The 23830-nt window shown below is 46.4% G+C and overlaps 1 protein-coding gene across 1 annotated transcript in view; it reads left to right on the top strand.

The window, feature by feature from the left end:
* Positions 1-23830, top strand: part of LOC123989554 (glutamate receptor ionotropic, NMDA 3B-like) — a 115940-nt gene that overhangs the window by 75815 nt on the left and 16295 nt on the right. The window contains exons 2-5 of the mRNA XM_046290649.1: positions 687-1327; positions 6336-7434; positions 7725-7870; positions 16252-16367. Of these exons, the coding sequence (XP_046146605.1) occupies positions 687-1327; positions 6336-7434; positions 7725-7870; positions 16252-16367 (2002 nt within the window). The remainder of the gene's footprint in view (positions 1-686; positions 1328-6335; positions 7435-7724; positions 7871-16251; positions 16368-23830) is intronic.

Below are 23830 nucleotides of genomic sequence, written 5' to 3'. Positions count from 1 at the left end.
AGCCCTACATGCTTCACAACTTAATAACCACATTTCATACTGTTCTAATTCTCAGAGTAAAAACTCAACGGACATTATGAAAGCTTAAACAAGTTTTTTCTACCCAAAGGGTCAATACAGCTGCATTCAGATAAAACATGTTTCCACCACCACAAGTACATGTATATATACTCCAATTTAGGCACTGCTCCTCCTCGACAATCCTTACATCTATTATGGTTCGACAGGAAGAGGGTAAGAGGGTAATAAACCATCATTTCTCCCTTAAGAGGATCTGACCTGACCTCAACCCCTCATTTGCCTAACCCACAAATGTCCATCCGTATCCCCTATAGCAATCCTTGTGACTTCCTTCCGTCCACCCAACACATTCCAAAGCCATCTGGCTCCTACAGATAACCATTAACTTCTGATGTAAAAACTAGTCTCTTTCACTCCTCAGATACTATACTTCTGAGTATAACAATGTTCCAAATTTAACCCAGAATCTAACCATACAGAAGAGATTGTGAAGACCATATGTAGATTGCTTTGCCAAATGTAACTACTATGTCATATTCCAACAAAGTTGAGCTTTACAAAGTGTGAGCAATGCTGTTTGATTACAGCAATTGTGAGACTCATGCTCCAGTTCTTTTCTTTGGATCTGACACGGTTTCTGATTCTTTCTCTCTCTCTCCTCCCAGAACCGCTTCCACCTACAGATGGTTACTCGGATCCCCCCGTCGGGCCTGTCGGAGCTGCTGCTGGCCGTCCTCCAGCGGAGCGGCTGGCAGGAGCGCATGGCCGTGCTGTGCCAGGGTTGGGAGGAGGATGGCCTGCTGGAACTACTGGACCTCCAGAGCCACCTGGGCTGTGGTGCAAACCGTTGGCAACTCCGCGCCCTCCTCAACCTCACCCATGCTGGCCCAGCAGAATCCCAAATCCAGGACTTCCTTTCAGAACACTTCCGGGGGCAGGGCCCAAGTCAGATCCCACCACCGGCCGCGGTGCTGCTGTTTGGGGGCGACCCAGAGTGTGCCGCGGCGGTGCTGCAGAGTGCCCAGGACTTGGGGCTGACGCTGCCCATGGTGCACTGGGTGCTGGGCTACCCACTGAGCCCCGACGCCCTGCACTCCATCGGCCTACCCCTGGGTCTGCTGGCCTACGGTGAAGTGGAGCGCAAGCCGCTGGACTTCTACATCCGCGACGCACTCCAGCTGGTAGGCCGGGCAGTGTCAGCGGCCACAGTGGTACGCCCAGACCTGGCGCTCATCCAGAACATGGTCAACTGCTACGACAAACCCAACAAGCACGAGGTGCCCTCCTCCGGACAGTACCTTGCCAGGTAAGGCTGATTTACTTTGAACCTTTAACTCACAAAGTCTCTGGAGGTTTAAAATAATAGTTTACATACATACACACAGTCAGGTCCACCATTATTGGCACCCTTGATAAAGATGAGCAAATATCTTTACACCCCTTCATCTTTTCCATATTTTGGTGTGTTACATCCTGAATTTAAATGGACAAAATGTTGAGTTTTTGTTACTGTCCTACACAAAATATCCCATAATGTCAAAGTGGAATTATGTTTTTAGAATGTTTTACAAATCAATTACAAATGAAAAGCTGAAATGTCTTTAGTCAATAAGTATTCAACACCTTTGTTATGGCAAGCCTAAATAAGCCTAAATAAGTTCAGGAGTAAAACTTTGCTTAACAAGTCACATACAAAAGTTGCATGGACTCTGTGTGCAATAATAGTGTTTAACATTATTTTGGAATGACTATCTCATCTCTGTACCCCACACATACAATTATCTGTAAGGTCCCTCAGTAGAGCAGTAAAAAAAACACCCAGTCACTACAAAGATACAGACATCCTTCCTAATTCAGTTGCCAGAGAGGAAGGAAACCGCTCAGGGATTTCACCATGAGGCCAATGGTGACTTTAAAGCAGAGTTTAATGGCTGTGATAGGAGAAAACTGAGTATGATTCAACAACATTGTAGTTACTCCACAATACTAACCTACATGACATAGTGAAAAGAAGGAAGCCTGTACAGAATACAAATATTCCAAAACATGCTTCCTGTTTGAAATAAAGTACTAAAGTAAAACTGCAAAAAATGTGGGAAAGAAATGTACTATTTGTCTTGAGTACAAAGTGTGACGTTTGGAGCAAATCCAATACAACACATTACTGAGTACCACTCCTTGAAATTTCAAGCATGGTGATGCTGCATCATGAAATGGGTATGCTTGTCATCAGCAAGGACTAGGCAGTTTTCTAGGATAAAAAGAAACGGAATACAGCTAAGCACAGGCAAAATCCTAGAGGAAAAACCTTGTTCAGTCTGCTTTCCAACAGGCACTGGGAGACAAATTCACCTTTCAGCATGACAATAACCTAACACAAGGCCAAATATACATTGGAGTTGCTTACCAAGACAACAGGGAATGTTGCCGAATTACAGTTTTGACTTAAATCTGCTTGAAAATCTATGGCAAGACCTGAAAATGGCTGTCTAGAAATGATCAACAACCTATTTGACAGAGCTTGAAGAATCTGAAAAATAATAATGTGCAAATTTAGCTTAATCCAGGTGTGGAAAGCTCTTTGAGGCTTACCTAGAAAGACTCACAGCTGTAATCACTGCCAAAGATGATTCTAACATGTATTGACTCAGAGGGTTGAATTCTTAACTAATCAAGATATATTAGTGTTTTATTTTTCATTAATGTTTTACAAATGTTAGCATTTTGTGTAGATCGTTGAAAAAAATGACAATTAAATCAATTTGAATCCCATTTTGTAACACAACATAATGTGGAAAAAGTCAAGGCATGTGAATATTTTCTGAAGGCATACATACATACAAAAGTTTGTGGAAATTCTTTCAAATTAGTGGATTTGGCTATTTTAGCAACACCCGTTGCTGACAGGTGTATAAAATCGAGTCCACAGCCATGCAATCTCCACAGACAAACATTGTCAGCAGAATGGCCCATACTGAAGAGCTCAGTGACTTTCAACGTGGCACTGATGCCACCTTTCCAACAAGTCATTTCGTCAAATTTCTGCCCTGCTAGTGCTGCCCCGGTCAACTGTAAGTGCTGTTACATTAGGAGCACCTTCCTAATATTGGGTTGACTCCAACACTTCCTTCAGTTGTGTCAAGTTGGTTGGATGTCCTTTGTGTGTTGGACCATTCTTGTTACACACAGGAAACTGTTGAGCTTGAAAAACCCAGCAGCGTGCAGTTCTTGACACAAACCGGTGCGTCTGGCACCTACTACCATACCCCCTTCAAAGGCACTTAAATATTGTGTCTTTCCCATTTACCCTCTGAATGGCACACACACATCCATGTCTTAATTATGTTTAGGCTTAAAAATCCCCTTAATTTACACTGATTGAAGTGGATTTTTAACAAGTGACATCAGTAAGGGATCATAGCTTTCAACTGGATTCATCTGGTCAGTCTGTCATGGAAAGAGCAAGTGTTCTCAATGTTTTATATACTCAGTGTACATACACCCACACGCACATGCACGCGCACACACGCACACACACACACACACACACACACACACACACACACACACACACACACACACACACACACACACACACACACACACACACACACACACACACACACACACACACACACACACACACACACACACACACACACACACACACACACACACACACACACACACATACACATACATGCATACTGTTGTATTACATTCTGTTGCATCTCCTTTTAGCCAAGTTGTGTCTGAATAGTGTTTTCAAGTCCATGTTATTATAACGAATTGGTTCGGTAAGTGCTGTAGACAGTTAAGTAGTGATTCTCTCCCAGTGTCAGTGTTCGCAGGAGACTGCAAATAGGCCTATCTCTTGCTGAGGTCAGACTTTTCGTCACCCCCAACCACAAAGCAGCTCTTCTAAACACAATGATAGATGCAGCCTCCAGTGTTTGGAGAGAGGCTGGAGTGTGTTTGTACACATACGTACACAGACTCTCTCTCACACACACGCACGCATGCATGTGCACACACACACACACACACACACACACACACACACACACACACACACACACACACACACACACACACACACACACACACACACACACACACACACACACACACACACACACACACACACACACACACACACACACACACACACAGACAGACAGACAGACAGACAGACAGACAGACAGACAGACAGACAGACAGACAGACAGACAGACAGACAGACAGACAGACAGACAGACAGACAGACAGACAGACAGACAGACAGACAGACAGACAGACAGACAGACAGACAGACAGACAGACAGACAGACAGACAGACAGACAGACAGACAGACAGACAGACAGACAGACAGACAGACAGACTCTCTTTCAAACACACACACACATGCACACGCATGCACTCATCCAGCTGGAATACAAACATGAAGTGGAGGAGGGTAGAGTTTTAAGCTTTATTCATGAGTTCCAGTCAGTTGCCTCCCCAACAGGGCAGCCAGGCTCCCTTATCAAAAGAGCCCACAGTCCTTTCTGTCTCTGCGTGGCTCAGAGCAGTGCAGAGCAACAGCAGCACACAGCTTTACAACTGCTGTATCTGCCACAGACCAGAGTAACAACAGCTGCGCAACCTAGCCATGCAGCCAGCGTCTCAGCACAAAACACAGTAGAATGAGCTTCAATTGGACCAATTGTAACTAGGCTCAGCTATATCATGTTGGGGAAAACGATACACCAGAAATGATGCAATAGCTTGTGGGTCTGGAATGCTAGAGCACCATGTTGCATTTATTAATTGGCTGAAAGAGGCAAGTCATTTTGAGCAGTAAGCAGTTAGCACTTCTTTTCAGGAGTAGTGTTTGTTGCCTGGGGCGTCAACGCAGAGGAGAATGATTACAACATTTTGGAAAGCACCCCTTTATAACTATAATAAAACTATATTCAGTTCGACCAAGTCATTTAGGAGGGCCATCTAACTAATGGGTTTGTCATTTAGGAGGGCCATCTAACTAAGTTTTGGGTTTGACTGATGTCATAAGGTGATTGCCTAAGTGCTCTGGATAAGAGCGTCTGCTAAATGACTTAAATGTTAAATGTAGTGCAGAGTAAAGACGATGTCGAGATAACTGCGATTTGCTCATGAACAACGCCATGATAATCATAATGTCACCTAGACACATAATTACAGCTACATAACAGAGCAACTATTAGAGAGAGAAGAGGGCTTCAGGGGAGGAAGGAATGGATCATGAGAGAAATGCATGAGGGTTGATGAGAGCAGTAGATAGAAACCCAAAGAGGTTGAGGTGAGGGAGGTGGATGCTTTTAAGTAATTGCAACCTGTGCCTACTGTCAAAGAGGAACACATAGCCTTTCAATGTAATGATGTAATAGCATCCTTTTACCTTGTGTGGGGTTGAGAAGAAAGAGGGGAGGAGGGGGGATGTAGGCTGAGACAGAGAGAAATTAATGACCTAAAGGTTTGGAGACAAATGACCTTTTAATTTTCGATGAAAGAAGTTCAGCGGCGATCACATGGTGTCATCTCAGTTATTGATGGCTGCACACATTCATCCTGACACAACATGACTGTCACAGCTACCCTCAGCCAATGGGATTGGCTGGATCTGTATTTCCTGAAGTGACCCCTTCGCTAAGCTAACCGCTAGCGCTAAGCTAAACCACCATGCCGTAATTCATTGAAGGGCTAACCGCTAGGGGCTAGCATTTCACCATGGATCCGAGGCAGAAATGTATGAACTGGGGCAGGTTTTCACATGGAAATGAACTACTCACTCGCTCAACTAAGCAGAGCCTGGCATTCAGAGTCTGGGGTGAGGCCAAAAAGGTGTCAGCCAGAAAGATAGCCAATCCTAGCCATGGGGAAATGACTAGCTGTCAATCAGAGTGGTGATGGTATACACTGCTGGCCTTGCTGCAGGTGCAGGATGGATTAGTTTGGCTTCAATAGATGCCAATCCTGCTTTTGACATGTTGTGCTACAGTAGCTAAGGTGCCTGTCTGGACTGTGCTGCAGGTCAGGTGTGGAGAGAAGAGGTGTAGGTGGTTACAATCAGATCACATTTTGGAGTTCACTGTGCATTTCCTGAAATGAGTTTGATACTGTACAGTCTGACTCACTATCCCTGTGGCCAGAAGTCCATGTTCCCCTCCCCCCGCCACCACACCATAGAAATCATCTATAGAAAATGCAATATCTTGGGACTCAAATGCATGCACTAAATAGCCTGAAGGGTAATGAAGTCCTGTAATCTAATGTGATCTCCTCTGGCCTATAGGTTCCTGTCCAACACATCGTTCTCAGGGTTGACGGGGCCGGTGTCGGTGCAGAGGAACCTATCCCGAGTTCTCACCTCTCAGCGATTCCACATCTGGAGCCTGCAGCGGGACGCGGTGGGCCAGCCCACCTGGGTGACAGTGGGCAGCTGGGAGGGGGGCCATCTGGAGGTGGAGGACCAGGGCCTGTGGCAAGGGCACAATGGCAAGGGCCATGGCCGGGGGGAGGGCCAGGGGAGGCGGGGCGGGGGCCGGTGGCGAGCCAGCAGTCCTGTGGCAGGCAGCCGGGTGCGGGTAGTCACCCTAGTGGAGCACCCCTTCGTATTCACGCGGGAGGTGGATGAGGACGGGAACTGTCCGGCAGGACAGTATTGCCTGGACGCGGGGACAAACAGCTCGGATATGCTGGAGCACTACTTCAGTGAGCGTGCCACGGGAAACTCTACCTTCCTGCCCACGGACTACGGCAAGTGTTGTTACGGATACTGCATAGACCTGCTGGAGAAAATGTCAGAGGACATGCACTTCGAGTACGACCTGTACATCGTGGGCGACGGGAAGTACGGTGCATCGAAAAGCGGCCGCTGGACTGGGCTGGTGGGTGACCTGCTCAATGGCGTGGCCGACATGGCCGTCACCTCATTCAGCATTAACTCAGTACGCAGCCGTGTCATCGACTTCACCTCGCCCTTCTTCTCCACCTCGCTGGGCATCCTGGTGCGCAGCAAGGACACGGCGGCGCCCATCGGCGCCTTCATGTGGCCCCTGCACTGGTCTATGTGGGTGGGCATCTTTGTGGCGCTGCATATCACCGCCCTCTTCCTCACCCTCTATGAGTGGAAGAGCCCGTTTGGCATGACGCCACACGGACGCAACCGCCTGCGCGTCTTCTCCTACTCGTCTGCGCTCAACCTCTGCTACGCCATCTTGTTTGGCCGCACGGTCTCCAGCAAGACGCCCAAGTGCTGGACGGGTCGGTTTCTGATGAACCTGTGGGCCATATTCTGCCTGCTGGTGCTGTCCAGCTACACAGCCAACCTGGCCGCCGTCATGGTCGGCGAGAAGACCTTCGAGGAGCTATCGGGGATCCACGACGCCAAGGTGAGTATTTATTTTCATTATTAACTCTCCCGCCACAATCTTGTTCTCCCTCACCCTCTATCTCTCGAATCTTCCCTCTCTCTCTCTCCCTTCCACCTCTCCCTTCATCCCTTTCCCCTCTACCTTCATCCCTTCCACCTCTACCTTCTTCCCTTCCACCTCTCCCTTCATCCCTTTCCCCTCTCTCTCCCTCCCTTCCACCTCTCCCTTCATCCCTTTCCCCTCTACCTTCATCCCTTCCACCTCTCCCTTCATTCCTTCCCCCTCTCCCTTCTTCCCTTCCACCCCAGCTCCATCACCCATCCCATGGTTTCAGGTTTGGCACGGTGAGGGAGAGCAGCGCTGAAGAGTACATGAAGAAGAGTTTCCCAGAGATGCACGAGTACATGAGGCGCTACAATGAGCCCACCACACCCGATGGAGTGTCCACCCTCAAGTAAGAGATCACAACCCTACTTCTGGAGAGCTACAGGGTGTGCAAGCTTTTGTTCCAGCCATACACTCACATACCCGATTCAGCCGATCAAGGTCCTAATGAGCAGCTGCTTAGTAGAATCAGGTATGTTCGAGTGGGGCTGGGACAAAAAGCCTTCACCTGCAGTATCACTCCTAGAGTAAGATTGTCCATGGCACCTCTGAGCTACATCCATAGCGATACTATTTAAAGGCACTTTAACCTACGTTTGATTGTATCCATGGGTGTTTATACAGTGCCTTGCGAAAGTATTCGGCCCCCTTGAACTTTGCGACCTTTTGCCACATTTCATGCTTCAAACGTAAAGATATAAAACTGTATTTTTGTGAAGAATCAACAACAAGTGGGACACAATCATGAAGTGGAACGACATTTATTGGATATTTCAAACTTTTTTAACAAATCAAAAACTGAAAAATTGGGCGTGCAAAATTATTCAGCCCCTTTACTTTCAGTGCAGCAAACTCTCTCCAGAAGTTCAGTGAGGATCTCTGAATGATCCAATGTTGACCTAAATGACTAATGATGATAAATACAATCCACCTGTGTGTAATCAAGTCTCCGTATAAATGCACCTGCACTGTGATAGTCTCAGAGGTCCGTTAAAAGCGCAGAGAGCATCATGAAGAACAAGGAACACACCAGGCAGGTCCGAGATACTGTTGTGAAGAAGTTTAAAGCCGGATTTGGATACAAAAAGATTTCCCAAGCTTTAAACATCCCAAGGAGCACTGTGCAAGCGATAATATTGAAATGGAAGTATCAGACCACTGCAAATCTACCAAGACCTGGCCGTCCCTCTAAACTTTCAGCTCATACAAGGAGAAGACTGATCAGAGATGCAGCCAAGAGGCCCATGATCACTATGAGAGACTCTGTCCATAGGACAACAATCAGTCGTATATTGCACACATCTGGCCTTTATGGAAGAGTGGCAAGAAGAAAGCCATTTCTTAAAGATATCCATAAAAAGAGTCGTTTAACGTTTGCCACAAGCCACCTGGGAGACACACCAAACATGTGGAAGAAGGTGCTCTGGTCAGATGAAACCAAAATTGAACTTTTTGGCAACAATGCAAAACGTTATGTTTGGCGTAAAAGCAACACAGCTCATCACCCTGAACACACCATCCCCACTGTCAAACATGGTGGTGGCAGCATCATGGTTTGGGCCTGCATTTCTTCAGAAAGGACAGGGAAGATGGTTAAAATTGAGGGGAAGATGGATGTAGCCAAATACAGGACCATTCTGGAAGAAAACCTGATGGAGTCTGCAAAAGACCTGAGACTGGAACGGAGATTTGTCTTCCAACAAGAAAATGATCCAAAACATAAAGCAAAATCTACAATGGAATGGTTCAAAAATAAACATATCCAGGTGTTAGAATGGCCAAGTCAAAGTCCAGACCTGAATCCAATCGAGAATCTGTGGAAAGAACTGAAAACTGCTGTTCACAAATGCTCTCCATCCAACCTCACTGAGCTCGAGCTGTTTTGCAAGGAGGAATGGGAAAACAATTCAGTCTCTCGATGTGCAAAACTGATAGAGACATACCCCAAGCGACTTACAGCTGTAATCACAGCAAAAGGTGGTGCTACAAAGTATTAACTTAAGGGGGCTGAATAATTTTGCACGCCCAATTTTTCTGTTTTTAATTTGTTAAAAAAGTTTGAAATATTGAAATGTCCTTCCACTTCATGATTGTGTCCCACTTGTTGTTGATTCTTCACAAAAAATACAGTTTTATATCTTTATGTTTGAAGGCTGAAATGTGGCAAAAGGTCGCAAAGTTCAAGGGGGCCGAATACTTTCGCAAGGCACTGTAAGTGTTATTTAAGTTATTTGGCCAGAGGTGGATCAATTCAAGCACAGAGTAGATAGATACTTTCTCTGTCTGCTCTGTCTTCCTCTGGGAGAAGTGTTTGTTGTGTTCCTCAAAGAAAGGTCTGTCATCAAGGAAGGCAGAAGAGAAAGGCAATGGAGAGGAGAGGCCAGTGGTATTGCTTCAAAACAAGATCAAATAGGAAAGGGAGCACACACAAAAAAACTGTCTCTCTACGTGTGTTGTCTGACTCTTTAGAGACACAAGGCTGCAAAGTTGATCATCAGGTGGAAGGTTATAGTTCAATTTAGACCAAGAAAGAGAAGACAACTGTCATTTGAACTTGTGATTGTGTAGACTGTGGATCCTCCTATTTTATCTTAGTTTTGTAAAAATCTTTTGACAAGGTTAGCCAGTATCCACATAGACATGTTTGAATATTGTGTTACAAAATAACCTAGAAGTGTGTCGTGGGAGGCGGCTTCAGCCTGGCCTGAAGAGGGAGACATGAAACGAGGGTGAGATTTGGTAGTTTGTGGGGAGCTGTAATCTATATGTCACCTTGTTGACCCTCCGGAGAACCTTGAACGGCCCCATAAACCAGGGGCTCAGTTTCTTACAGGGCAGGCGGAGTGGGAGGTTCCTGGTGGAGAGCCAGATGCAATCACCAGGATGGAACACGGGAGCCTCACTGAAGTGGCGATCCGCCTGCTTCTTCTGGTGGTGGATGGCACGCTGGAGCCTCATGTAGGCATATTTCCAAACTTCTTCTGCGTGCCTGAACTACTCTTCCACCGCAGGAGCTTTAGTCTGGCTCGGGGTCCACGGAGCCAGGGCCAGCTGATAACCCAGAACACACTGGAAGGGAGTCAGCCCGGTGGAGGAGTGATGCAATGAATTCTTGGTGTAATCCGCCCAGGGAAGGAATCGGGCCCACTCTCCCTGCCGGTCCTGGCAGTGACTCCTCAGGAACCTCCCTAGCTCCTTGTTCATCATCTCCACCTGCCCGTTAGACTGAGGCCGGTACCCGGAAGTATCCTCCAGCTTTTCCATTATGGTTTTCCATACCCGTGACGTGAATTTGGGGCCACGGTCGGAGACGATGTCCTTCGGAAGGCCATAGTGCCGGAAGACCTGCTGGAACAGTGCCTCAGAGACCTGGAGAGTGGTAGGGAGACCTGGATATCCAGGTGTTACCTGGATATCCAGTGGCGAGGGATGTGTGTGCCCAGGTCAACAGCTGATCTCTCACCTCCGCAGGGACGTAGATGCGCTCTGGAGGGCAGGTGGTAGGAGTGGGTTCCCTCTCTAGAGCTAGGCAGATGTCCATATCTACGTCCCACACCACGGGGCCAACAATATGGGAGCAACGATTGATGGGCTAAAGGGCACTCACAGGACAGGGAAGGAATCGACATTGAACCACAGGGTGTGGGAAAGCAGTTCCTCCGACATCCTGGTCCTCAGGCGATGATTCTCATCTTAGACCAGGAGATGGTGGGTTTATGAAGTTGAAGCCACGGGAGGCCAAGGTTGACTTTGTGCACTGGTGCAGAGGTGATGAGAAAGGGTAGGCGTTGAGGGTGCTGTGACGTGCGTAATAGTACAGGGAAACGTTGTCGTCCCGACAAGCCAACTCCGTTTGGACATCCTTGTGCAGTCCTCTTCAGAATAGGGTGTGGAGTGGCCGGCTCATTCCATCCACTGGGGGCTGCCACAGTCTGGAAGGTGAGGGCGTACTCCGCAACAGTCTGGGCACCCTTCCAGAGTTGGAGTAGTCACCCACCTCTCTCTTTGCCACCCGGTGGATGGTCAAAGACTGCCCTGAACAGAGCTATGAACCCCTCATAGGAACCCAGCTCCTCCTCTCCTCTCTCCCAGATGGCCGTAGCAAACTCCAACACTCACTCGGTCAGCAGGGAAATGACCGTGGCAACATTGGACCTCTCCTGGTGGGGGCTCCCATCTGATGAGCGAAATAGAAGGAGCACTGGAGTAGGAAGCCTCGGCATTTGGAAGGAGTCCCGTCATATCTTCCCGGGAGGGGCAGTTGGGCATCGGTGACCTGGGCAGATTACTGGGTAGGCTGGGAGACTGGTTCGCTGGGTTGACTCATGGTAGAGGGCTCTGCTATTTGAAAGTAAATCCTCTCGTGTGGTGTCGAGGTGGTGGAGGATGCGAAGGACCTCATCCGTAGTCGCATGCAGTTGGGCCAGCTGATCGTGGTATTGGTGGAGTAGGTGTCTCTGTTCGCCAACAGTCTGCCATATATATATATATATATATATATATATATATATATATATATATATATATATATATATATATATACAGCGGGGAGAACAAGTATTTGATATACAGGTAAAATATATATATTTTGATATACAGGTAACAAGTTCAAACAGGTGCAGTTAATACAGGTAATGAGTGGAGAACAGGAGTGCTTCTTACTGGTTGGTAGGTATTCAAATACTTATGTCATGCAATAAAATCCAAATTAATTACTTAAAAATCATACAATGTGATTTTCTGGATTTTTGTTTTAGATTCCGCCTCTCACAGTTGAAGTGTACGATGATAAAAATTACAGACCTCTACATGCTTTGTAAGTAGGAAAACAGTGTATCAAATACTTGTTCTCCCCACTGTATATATCTATATATATCCATATTTTCGAGGTAGTATTCTGTAACGTAGACCCAGGGAGTCTGGAAGCAAGTGTAGTGTGATTTTAATGAAAACAACCATGGAACGAATACAAAACAAGAGCAGCATGTAACAAGGAAAACATAAACAATACTACCTGAAGCGGTGTGTGTAATGAGGGTTGCCAGGTGAGCATAATGATGGGTTGCCAGGACCAGTGGCTAGTAAACCGGCGACATTGAGCGCCAGGGATGGGGAGCGGGAGTAGACGTGACAAGTTTATCCCTTCTGGAATAAGAGTCCACTCTTCTAAGTGGGTGGTTTGATGGATGGCTTGATTAAACAGCCAAAGTGCCAGAAAATTGCTGGTAATATCCACTGTTGATTTCTTACCCAAGAGGTCATCCCCTCCTTACAATTGAAGCTGAAGTCAGAGAACTCCAAAGCTGACACGTTTGATAATGTGCAGTTTTGACATCTTGAACCTCAATTATGATAGTTCCCATGACCCATAATCCTCTCTGGTTCAGCTGATGTGCCTAGTCAGGAGTCAGCATCATAATGGAAGTTGAGTGCCTGATTTGGGCACTGTACTCTGTCTGCATTCATTCCGGTTTTGTTTAGTCAGACAGGCGATTAATATGTGACAATAAAACATATATCTAATGGCTTTGCTTTACCCTTCTCCTTCTGTCCAATTTCCCTGGAGGACTGATTCTGAGCCCCCCATTTACACTGAGACATGAAGTATAAACATGATGGTGACGAGGGCCATGTGCTGAATCTGGAATGAGGGAGGACATAGCTTTTTGATGTGTGGTGCGTAGGATTGAGACATGGTCAATTTCAAACTTGGCCTTTTTGGTTTGTGGTTTACAACAAATAGGACGTGGCCTAGTTGGTGTGTTGTGATTGGGACGTGGCCTAGTTGGTGTGTTGTGATTGGGACGTGGCCTAGTTGGTGTGTTGTGATTGGGACGTGGCCTATTTGTTGTGTTGTGATTGGGACGTAGCCTAGTTGGTGTGTTGTGATTGGGACGTGGCCTAGTCGGTGTGTGGTGATTGGGACGTGGCCTATTTGTTGTGTTGTGATTGGGACGTGACCTAGTTGGTGTGCTGTGATTGGGACATGGCCTGTATGTTGTGTTGTGATTGGGACGTGACCTAGTTGGTGTGCTGTGATTGGGACGTGGCCTGTTTGGTGTGTGGTGATTGGGACGTGGCCTAGTTGGTGTGTTGTCATTGGGACGTGGCCTGTTTGGTGTGTGGTGATTGGGACGTGACCTATTTGTTGTGTTGTGATTGGGACGTGGCCTATTTGTTGTGTTGTGATTGGGACATGGCCTGTATGTTGTGTTGTGATTGGGACGTGACCTAGTTGGTGTGCTGTGATTGGGACGTGGCCTGTTTGGTGTGTGGTGATTGGGACGTGCGAGCTCACAGAACAGGGCTCCGGGCAGCCGAGCGGAAATGGAGGAAAACTCGCCTCCCTGCGGACCTGGCATCCTTTCACTCCCTCCTCTCTACATTTTCCTCCTCTGTCTCTGCTGCTAAAGCCACTTTCTACCACGCTAAATTCCAAGCATCTGCCTCTAACCCTAGGAAGCTCTTTGCCACCTTCTCCTCCCTCCTGAATCCTCCGCCCCCTCCCCCCTCCTCCCTCTCTGCAGATGACTTCGTCAACCATTTTGAAAAGAAGGTCGACGACATCCGATCCTCGTTTGCTAAGTCAAACGACACCGCTGGTTCTGCTCACACTGCCCTACCCTGTGCTCTGACCTCTTTCTCCCCTCTCTCTCCAGATGAAATCTGTCTTGTGACGGCCGGCCGCCCAACAACCTGCCCGCTTGACCCTATCCCCTCCTCTCTTCTCCAGACCATTTCCGGAGACCTTCTCCCTTACCTCACCTCGCTCATCAACTCATCCCTGACCGTTGGCTACGTCCCTTCCGTCTTCAAGAGAGCGAGAGTTGCACCCCTTCTGAAAAAACCTACACTCGATCCCTCCGATGTCAACAATTACAGACCAGTATCCCTTCTTTCTTTTCTCTCCAAAACTCTTGAACGTGCCGTCCTTGGCCAGCTCTCCCGCTATCTCTCTCTGAATGACCTTCTTGATCCAAATCAGTCAGGTTTCAAGACTAGTCATTCAACTGAGACTGCTCTCCTCTGTATCACGGAGGCGCTCCGCACTGCTAAAGCTAACTCTCTCCTCTGCTCTCATCCTTCTAGATCTATCGGCTGCCTTCGATACTGTGAACCATCAGATCCTCCTCTCCACCCTCTCCGAGTTGGGGCCCACGCTTGGATTGCGTCCTACCTGACAGGTCGCTCCTACCAGGTGGCGTGGCGAGAATCTGTCTCCTCACCACGCGCTCTCACCACTGGTGTCCCCCAGGGCTCTGTTCTTGGCCCTCTCCTATTCTCGCTATACACCAAGTCACTTGGCTCTGTCATAACCTCACATGGTCTCTCTTATCATTGCTATGCAGACGACACACAATTAATCTTCTCCTTTCCCCTTCTGATGACCAGGTGGCGAATCGCATCTCTGCATGTCTGGCAGACATATCAGTGTGGATGACGGATCACCACCTCAAGCTGAACCTCGGCAAGACGGAGCTGCTCTTCCTCCCGGGGAAGGACTGCCCGTTCCATGATCTCGCCATCACGGTCGACAACTCCATTGTGTCCTCCTCCCAGAGCGCCAAGAACCTTGGCGTGATCCTGGACAACACCCTGTCGTTCTCAACTAACATCAAGGCGGTGGCCCGTTCCTGTAGGTTCATGCTCTACAACATCCGCAGAGTACGACCCTGCCTCACACAGGAAGCGGCGCAGGTCCTAATCCAGGCACTTGTCATCTCCCGTCTGGATTACTGCAACTCGCTGTTGGCTGGGCTCCCTGCCTGTGCCATTAAACCCCTTCAACTCATCCAGAACGCCGCAGCCCGTCTGGTGTTCAACCTTCCCAAGTTCTCTCACGTCACCCCGCTCCTCCGTTCTCTCCACTGGCTTCCAGTTGAAGCTCGCATCCGCTACAAGACCATGGTGCTTGCCTACGGAGCTGTGAGGGGAACGGCACCTCAGTACCTCCAGGCTCTGATCAGGCCCTACACCCAAACAAGGGCACTGCGTTCATCCACCTCTGGCCTGCTCGCCTCCCTACCACTGAGGAAGTACAGCTCCCGCTCAGCCCAGTCAAAACTGTTCGCTGCCCTGGCCCCCAATGGTGGAACAAACTCCCTCACGACGCCAGGACAGCGGAGTCAATCACCACCTTCCGGAGACACCTGAAACCCCACCTCTTTAAGGAATACCTAGGATAGGTTAAGTAATCCCTCTCACCCCACCCCCCTAAGTTTTAGATGCACTATTGTTAAGTGACTGTCCCACTGGATGTCATAAGGTGAATGCACCAATTTGTAAGTCGCTCTGGATAAGAGCGTCTGCTAAATGACTTAAATGTAAATGTAAATGTAAATGCCTAGTTGGTGTGTTGTCATTGGGACGTGGCCTGTTTGGTGTGTGGTGATTGGGACGTGGCCTATTTGTTGTGTTGTGATTGGGACGTGGCCTATTTGTTGTGTTGTGATTGGGACGTGGCCTAGTTGGTGTGTTGTGATTGGGACGTGGCCTATTTGTTGTGTTGTGATTGGGACGTGGCCTATTTGTTGTGTTGTGATTGGGACGTGGGCTATTTGGTGTGTTGTGATTGGGACGTGGCCTATTTGTTGTGTTGTGATTGGGACGTGGCCTATTTGTTGTGTTGTGATTGGGACGTGGGCTATTTGGTGTTTTATGATTGAGGTTTGGCCTGTATGGTGTGTGGTGATTGGGATGTGTATAACCCCTTCTCCCTGTGTGTTGAAGGGTAGATCCCCCTCAGCTTGATGCCTTCATCATGGACAAGGCCCTGCTGGACTACGAGGTGTCCATCGACGCAGACTGCAAGCTGCTCACTGTGGGCAAGCCCTTCGCCATCGAAGGTAAGAAACCAGCCATCCACCCTGACACTGTATTGTTTTGACAGCCCTCAGACTTGACGGCTCTAGAGTCATTGTCTGTCTGTCTGTCTGTCTGTCTGTCTGTCTGTCTGTCTGTCTGTCTGTCTGTCTGTCTGTCTGTCTGTCTGTCTGTCTGTCTGTCTGTCTGTCTGTCTGTCTGTCTGTCTGTCTGTCTGTCTGTCTGTCTGTCTGTCTGTGTCTATGTGTGTCTCTCTGTTTATGTTTATGTGTGTGTGTGTGTGTGTGTGTGTGTGTGTGTGTGTGTGTGTGTGTGCGTGCGTGCGTGCGTGCGTGCGTGCGTGCGTGCGTGCGTGCGTGCGTGCGTGTGTGTGTGTGTGTGTGTGTGTGTGTGTGTGTGTGAGTGTGTGTGCTTTCTTAAGTGCCCTGGTATGTAGGTAGGCATGCACTTGCGTGAATGTGTGTTTGGATTCCCTGTCCTCTCCCTGTTTTCTAGTTAATCTCAAATTCACATTATTTTCATTTGAATATGTATTATTCAAATATATTCATTGCTATTTTGTCTGAACTAACATCACACCCATGTTTCTGAGAGCCTGTGCAGGATTATGTGGAGTAAGTGGAAACAGCCTCCCGCGGTTTGCCTTTCTGTGTTTGTCTTTCTGCATTGCTGCTTTGTCAACGCATTAAGGTTCACTTTTCACTGTCAATCTTTTTTAGAGCAGTTACAGTTACAGTTACAGTTACAGTTACAGTTACAGTTACAGTTACATTTACAGTTACAGTAGGTGTTATGGGTTCTGGTGACCCACAGGGTGTGTGGGAACAGTGTGAAACAGGGACATGCTATCTAAACTTGTCCAATAAGAAACATGTGCTTATTTTCTGTTGCAAAATGTCATTTGTTTGCCATAATAATACAACCCTAATTCAGTTCACCAAGAACATGATGAGTACTTGATAGCAGATGTATTGTGTAGGATAGAAGGACACGATGAGTACTTGATAACAGATGTATTGTGTAGGATAGAAGGACATGATGAGTACTTGATAACAGATGTATTGTGCAGGATAGAAGGACACGATGAGTACTTGATAACAGATGTATTGTGTAGGATAGAAGGACATGATGAGTACTTGATAGCAGATGTATTGTGTAGGATAGAAGGACACGATGAGCACTTGATAGCAGATGTATTGTGCAGGATAGAAGGACATGATGAGTACTTGATAACAGATGTATTGTGCAGGATAGAAGAACATGATGAGTACTTGATAGCAGATGTATTGTGTAGGATAGATGGACATGATGAGTACTTGATAGCAGATGTATTGTACAGGATAGAAGGACATGATGAGTACTTGATAGCAGATGTATTGTACAGGATAGAAGGACATGATGAGTACTTGATAGCAGATGTATTGTACAGGATAGAAGGACATGATGAGTACTTGATAGCAGATGTATTGTACAGGATAGAAGGACATGATGAGTACTTGATAGCAGATGTATTGTGCAGGATAGAAGAGCATGATGAGTACTTGATAGCAGATGTATTGTGCAGGATAGATGGACACGATGAGTACTTGATAGCAGATGTATTGTGTAGGATAGAAGGACACGATGAGCACTTGATAGCAGATGTATTGTGCAGGATAGAAGGACATGATGAGTACTTGATAGCAGATGTATTGTGCAGGATAGAAGGACACGATGAGCACTTGATAGCAGATGTATTGTACAGGATAGAAGGACATGATGAGTACTTGATAGCAGATGTATTGTGCAGGATAGAAGAACATGATGAGTACTTGATAGCAGATGTATTGTGTAGGATAGAAGGACACGATGAGCACTTGATAGCAGATGTATTGTGCAGGATAGAAGGACACGATGAGTACTTGATAACAGATGTATTGTGCAGGATAGAAGAACATGATGAGTACTTGATAGCAGATGTATTGTGTAGGATAGATGGACATGATGAGTACTTGATAGCAGATGTATTGTACAGGATAGAAGGACATGATGAGTACTTGATAGCAGATGTATTGTACAGGATAGAAGGACATGATGAGTACTTGATAGCAGATGTATTGTACAGGATAGAAGGACATGATGAGTACTTGATAGCAGATGTATTGTACAGGATAGAAGGACATGATGAGTACTTGATAGCAGATGTATTGTGCAGGATAGAAGAGCATGATGAGTACTTGATAGCAGATGTATTGTGCAGGATAGATGGACACGATGAGTACTTGATAGCAGATGTATTGTGTAGGATAGAAGGACACGATGAGCACTTGATAGCAGATGTATTGTGCAGGATAGAAGGACATGATGAGTACTTGATAGCAGATGTATTGTGCAGGATAGAAGGACACGATGAGCACTTGATAGCAGATGTATTGTACAGGATAGAAGGACATGATGAGTACTTGATAGCAGATGTATTGTGCAGGATAGAAGAACATGATGAGTACTTGATAGCAGATGTATTGTGTAGGATAGAAGGACACGATGAGCACTTGATAGCAGATGTATTGTGCAGGATAGAAGGACACGATGAGTACTTGATAACAGATGTATTGTGCAGGATAGAAGGCCATGATGAGCACTTGATAGCAGATGTATTGTGCAGGATAGAAGAACATGATGAGTACTTGATAACAGATGTATTGTGCAGGATAGAAGGACATGATGAGCACTTGATAGCAGATGTATTGTGCAGGATAGAAGGACATGATGAGCACTTGATAGCAGATGTATTGTGCAGGATAGAAGAACATGATGAGTACTTGATAACAGATGTATTGTGCAGGATAGAAGGACATGATGAGCACTTGATAGCAGATGTATTGTGCAGGATAGAAGGACACGATGAGTACTTGATAACAGATGTATTGTGCAGGATAGAAGGACATGATGAGCACTTGATAGCAGATGTATTGTGCAGGATAGAAGGACACAATGAGTACTTGATAACAGATGTATTGTGCAGGATAGAAGGACACGATGAGTACTTGATAACAGATGTATTGTGCAGGATAGAAGGACACGATGAGTACTTGATAACAGATGTATTGTGCAGGATAGAAGGACACGATGAGTACTTGATAACAGATGTATTGTGCAGGATAGAAGGACACGATGAGTACTTGATAACAGATGTATTGTGTAGGATAGAAGGACATGATGAGTACTTGATAGCAGATGTATTGTGTAGGATAGAAGGACACGATGAGCACTTGATAGCAGATGTATTGTGCAGGATAGAAGGACATGATGAGTACTTGATAACAGATGTATTGTGCAGGATAGAAGAACATGATGAGTACTTGATAGCAGATGTATTGTGTAGGATAGATGGACATGATGAGTACTTGATAGCAGATGTATTGTACAGGATAGAAGGACATGATGAGTACTTGATAGCAGATGTATTGTACAGGATAGAAGGACATGATGAGTACTTGATAGCAGATGTATTGTACAGGATAGAAGGACATGATGAGTACTTGATAGCAGATGTATTGTACAGGATAGAAGGACATGATGAGTACTTGATAGCAGATGTATTGTGCAGGATAGAAGAGCATGATGAGTACTTGATAGCAGATGTATTGTGCAGGATAGATGGACACGATGAGTACTTGATAGCAGATGTATTGTGTAGGATAGAAGGACACGATGAGCACTTGATAGCAGATGTATTGTGCAGGATAGAAGGACACGATGAGTACTTGATAACAGATGTATTGTGTAGGATAGAAGGACATGATGAGTACTTGATAGCAGATGTATTGTGTAGGATAGAAGGACATGATGAGTACTTGATAGCAGATGTATTGTGCAGGATAGAAGAGCATGATGAGTACTTGATAGCAGATGTATTGTGCAGGATAGAAGGACATGATGAGTACTTGATAGCAGATGTATTGTACAGGATAGAAGGACATGATGAGTACTTGATAGCAGATGTATTGTGCAGGATAGAAGAGCATGATGAGTACTTGATAGCAGATGTATTGTGCAGGATAGATGGACACGATGAGTACTTGATAGCAGATGTATTGTGTAGGATAGAAGGACACGATGAGCACTTGATAGCAGATGTATTGTGCAGGATAGAAGGACACGATGAGTACTTGATAACAGATGTATTGTGTAGGATAGAAGGACATGATGAGTACTTGATAGCAGATGTATTGTGTAGGATAGAAGGACACGATGAGCACTTGATAACAGATGTGTTGTGCAGGATAGAAGGACATGATGAGTATTTGATAGCAGATGTATTGAGACTCCAAGACCATTGAGTGCTTTTGAAGTGACAGGTTGCCACTAAAGCAAGGCCATTTGACAATGAATATAGGCTACAAGATAGATAGAATAATTCACCTATTACAAACAGCCTATGTGAATGCAGCCGTACACACAGCGTCTTACCAAAATAATGCAAACTAAATGCTGAAACTAGTAGCCTAGTTACTCATGCAAAACAAAAATACTAAATAGCAATTTGGGTTAGAATATCAACACAACTGCGAATGCAAACGAATGAATGTGAACAGAACAAATTAGCGGTAGGTGAACTATAGGCCTACAATCTAAATATCAGATCGATAAAGGTATGACACAATCTATATTTAGCCTATTTACGCTTCAAACATGGAAAATCATGCAGCTCATTAATTCAGCAACACGTGCAATAAATAAACTTCTGTCGATCAAATTCAACCCACCCACGTAATCATTGAATCAATGCCGGCCTACTGTAAACATGTTTCCAATACGTACAGTTCTAACCAAGCAATGGACGACCATAAAAACAGAATATAGACTATCTTGCTATGATGAAACATACCAATATGTAGCTATACCCAGGGGCGTAATTTGGGTTATTGCATTGGAATTATATCACACTACTATAAACATAAAAGTTCAAATGCAGAGACCATTGAGTGCTTTTGACACATCTACTGGGTATTCCATCCAATCTCTTCCTATGAACCAGTTGCTATTAAATTAAGGATTTTGGACAGAAAACCTACAGCAAGGGTAGGATTCAATAGGCTAATCTGGGCTGGCTACTCTGTTCCAAAAATGGTCAGGGACAGTTGGAGGTGGGAGTGGCTGTGGAGCCATTATCCTGGCGGTGCTTGTGGAAGGGCTGGTAGGCTCTGCACTTGGTGCTAGCTGGAGTTCGGCAGCATCATCGCTGCTGGGCTTGGTGGTGGCCTCGGTGGTTTGATTTCTGATATCCATTGTGGCAGATTAGCTAGTTAGAGCTAAATAGGCTAATAACTAAGACCTTTTAAAGCTAGTTAAGAAGCTAACTAAACTCTGTAGTGGTGGGGCGCTAAATCTAAATAAAACATTCCAGGCGGAGGTGTATCACATTATTCACGTAGCCTACCACAGATGAGCAGCGTTTTTCATGATTTTTATGGAAACCCAAAGGAGTCATACATAACTGCCCAGTGGCTTTCCCCTTATCACTCTGGCAGGCTCTCAGTCCATGGTGCTGATAAAGCGCAGCGAAGATACAGATTTGGCGCCAACCTGTCACTCAAACATTTGAAATTTTAGCTATTTTTGTATGGGGACATAAAACTAAAACTAAGTGGGGACAAGTTTCAACTGTGGGGGCTAACCCGGGTGCGTATCTCTTCTTGATCCTGATTCCCCCAATCTATCCTTTACTGAGATGTGCATTTGGAAAGTATTCAGACCCCTTCACTTTTTCCACATTTTGTTACGTTACAACCTTATTCTAAATTGTTTACATCTTTTTTACCCACCCCCCATCAATCTACACACAATACCCTATAATGACAAAACAAAAACAAGTTTTTAGAAAATGTTGCAAATGTATAAAAAATTCAAAACTGAAATATTACATTTACATACGTATTCAGATCTTTTACTGAGTACTTTGTTGAAACACCTTTGGCAGCGATTACAGCCTCGAGTCTTCTTGGGTTTGACCCTATGAGCTTGGCACACCTGTATTTGGGGAGTTTCTCCCATTCTTCTCTGCAGATCCTCCCAAGTTTGCTCAGGTTGGATGAGGAGTGTCGCTGCACAGCTATTTTCAGGTCTCTCCAGAGATGAAAGACCCGTGTTCAAGTCCGGACTCTGACTGGGCCACTCAAGGACATTCAGAGACTTGACCAAAAGCCACTCCTGCATTGTCTTGGCTGTGTGTTTGGCTGTGGGGGAGAGGGGGAATGGTAATAGGAGGGATGAAGGAGAGAGGGAACGGTAATAGGAGGATGGGGGAGAGAGGGAACGGTAATAGGAGGGATGAAGGAGAGAGGGAACGGTAATAGGAGGATGGGGGAGAGAGGGAACGGTAATAGGAGGATGAAGGAGAGAGGGAACGGTAATAGGAGGATGGGGGAGAGGGAACGGTAATAGGAGGGATGAAGGAGAGAGGGAACGGTAATAGGAGGATGGGGGAGAGAGGGAACGGTAATAGGAGGGATGCAGGAGAGAGGGAACGGTAATAGGAGGATGGGGGAGAGAGGGAACGGTAATAGGAGGGATGAAGGAGAGAGGGAACGGTAATAGGAGGATGGGGGAGAGAGAGGGAACGGTAATAGGAGGATGAAGGAGAGAGGGAACGGTAATAGGAGGATGGGGAGAGGGAACGGTAATAGGAGGGATGAAGGAGAGAGGGAACGGTAATAGGAGGATGGGGGAGAGAGGGAACGGTAATAGGAGGATGGGGGAGAGGGGGAACGGTATTAGGAGGATGGGGGAGAGAGGGAACGGTAAAAGGAGGGAGGAAGGAGAGAGGGAACAGTAATAGGAGGATGGGGGAGAGAGGGAACGGTAATAGGAGGATGGGGGAGAGGGGGAACGGTATTAGGAGGATGGGGGAGAGAGGGAACGGTAATAGGAGGAATGAAGGAGAGAGGGAACGGTAATAGGAGGATGGGGGACAGAGGGAACGGTAATAGGAGGGATGCAGGAGAGAGGGAACGGTAATAGGAGGATGGGGGACAGAGGGAACGGTAACAGGAGTATGGGGGAGAGAGGGAATAATAGGAGGGGGAGAGGGAACGGTAATAGGAGGATGGGGGAGAGAGGGAACGGTAATAGGAGGATGGGGGACAGAGGGAACGGTAATAGGAGGATGGGGGACAGAGGGAACGGTAATAGGAGGGATGAAGGAGAGAGGGAACGGTAACAGGAGGGATGAAGGAGAGAGGGAACGGTAACAGGAGGGATGAAGGAGAGAGGGAACGGTAACAGGAGGGATGAAGGAGAGAGGGAACGGTAACAGGAGGGATGAAGGAGAGAGGGAACGGTAATAGGAGGATGGGGGAGAGAGGGAACGGTAATAGGAGGATGGGGAGAGGGAACGGTAATAGGAGGATGGGGGACAGAGGGAACGGTAATAGGAGGATGGGGAGAGGGAACGGTAATAGGAGGATGGGGGAGAGGGAACGGTAACAGGAGGGATGAAGGAGAG

This window comes from Oncorhynchus gorbuscha, linkage group LG02 (genome assembly GCF_021184085.1).
Source record: "Oncorhynchus gorbuscha isolate QuinsamMale2020 ecotype Even-year linkage group LG02, OgorEven_v1.0, whole genome shotgun sequence".
Taxonomy (NCBI): domain Eukaryota; kingdom Metazoa; phylum Chordata; class Actinopteri; order Salmoniformes; family Salmonidae; genus Oncorhynchus; species Oncorhynchus gorbuscha.
This window is presented reverse-complemented; position numbering and strand designations above follow the sequence as displayed.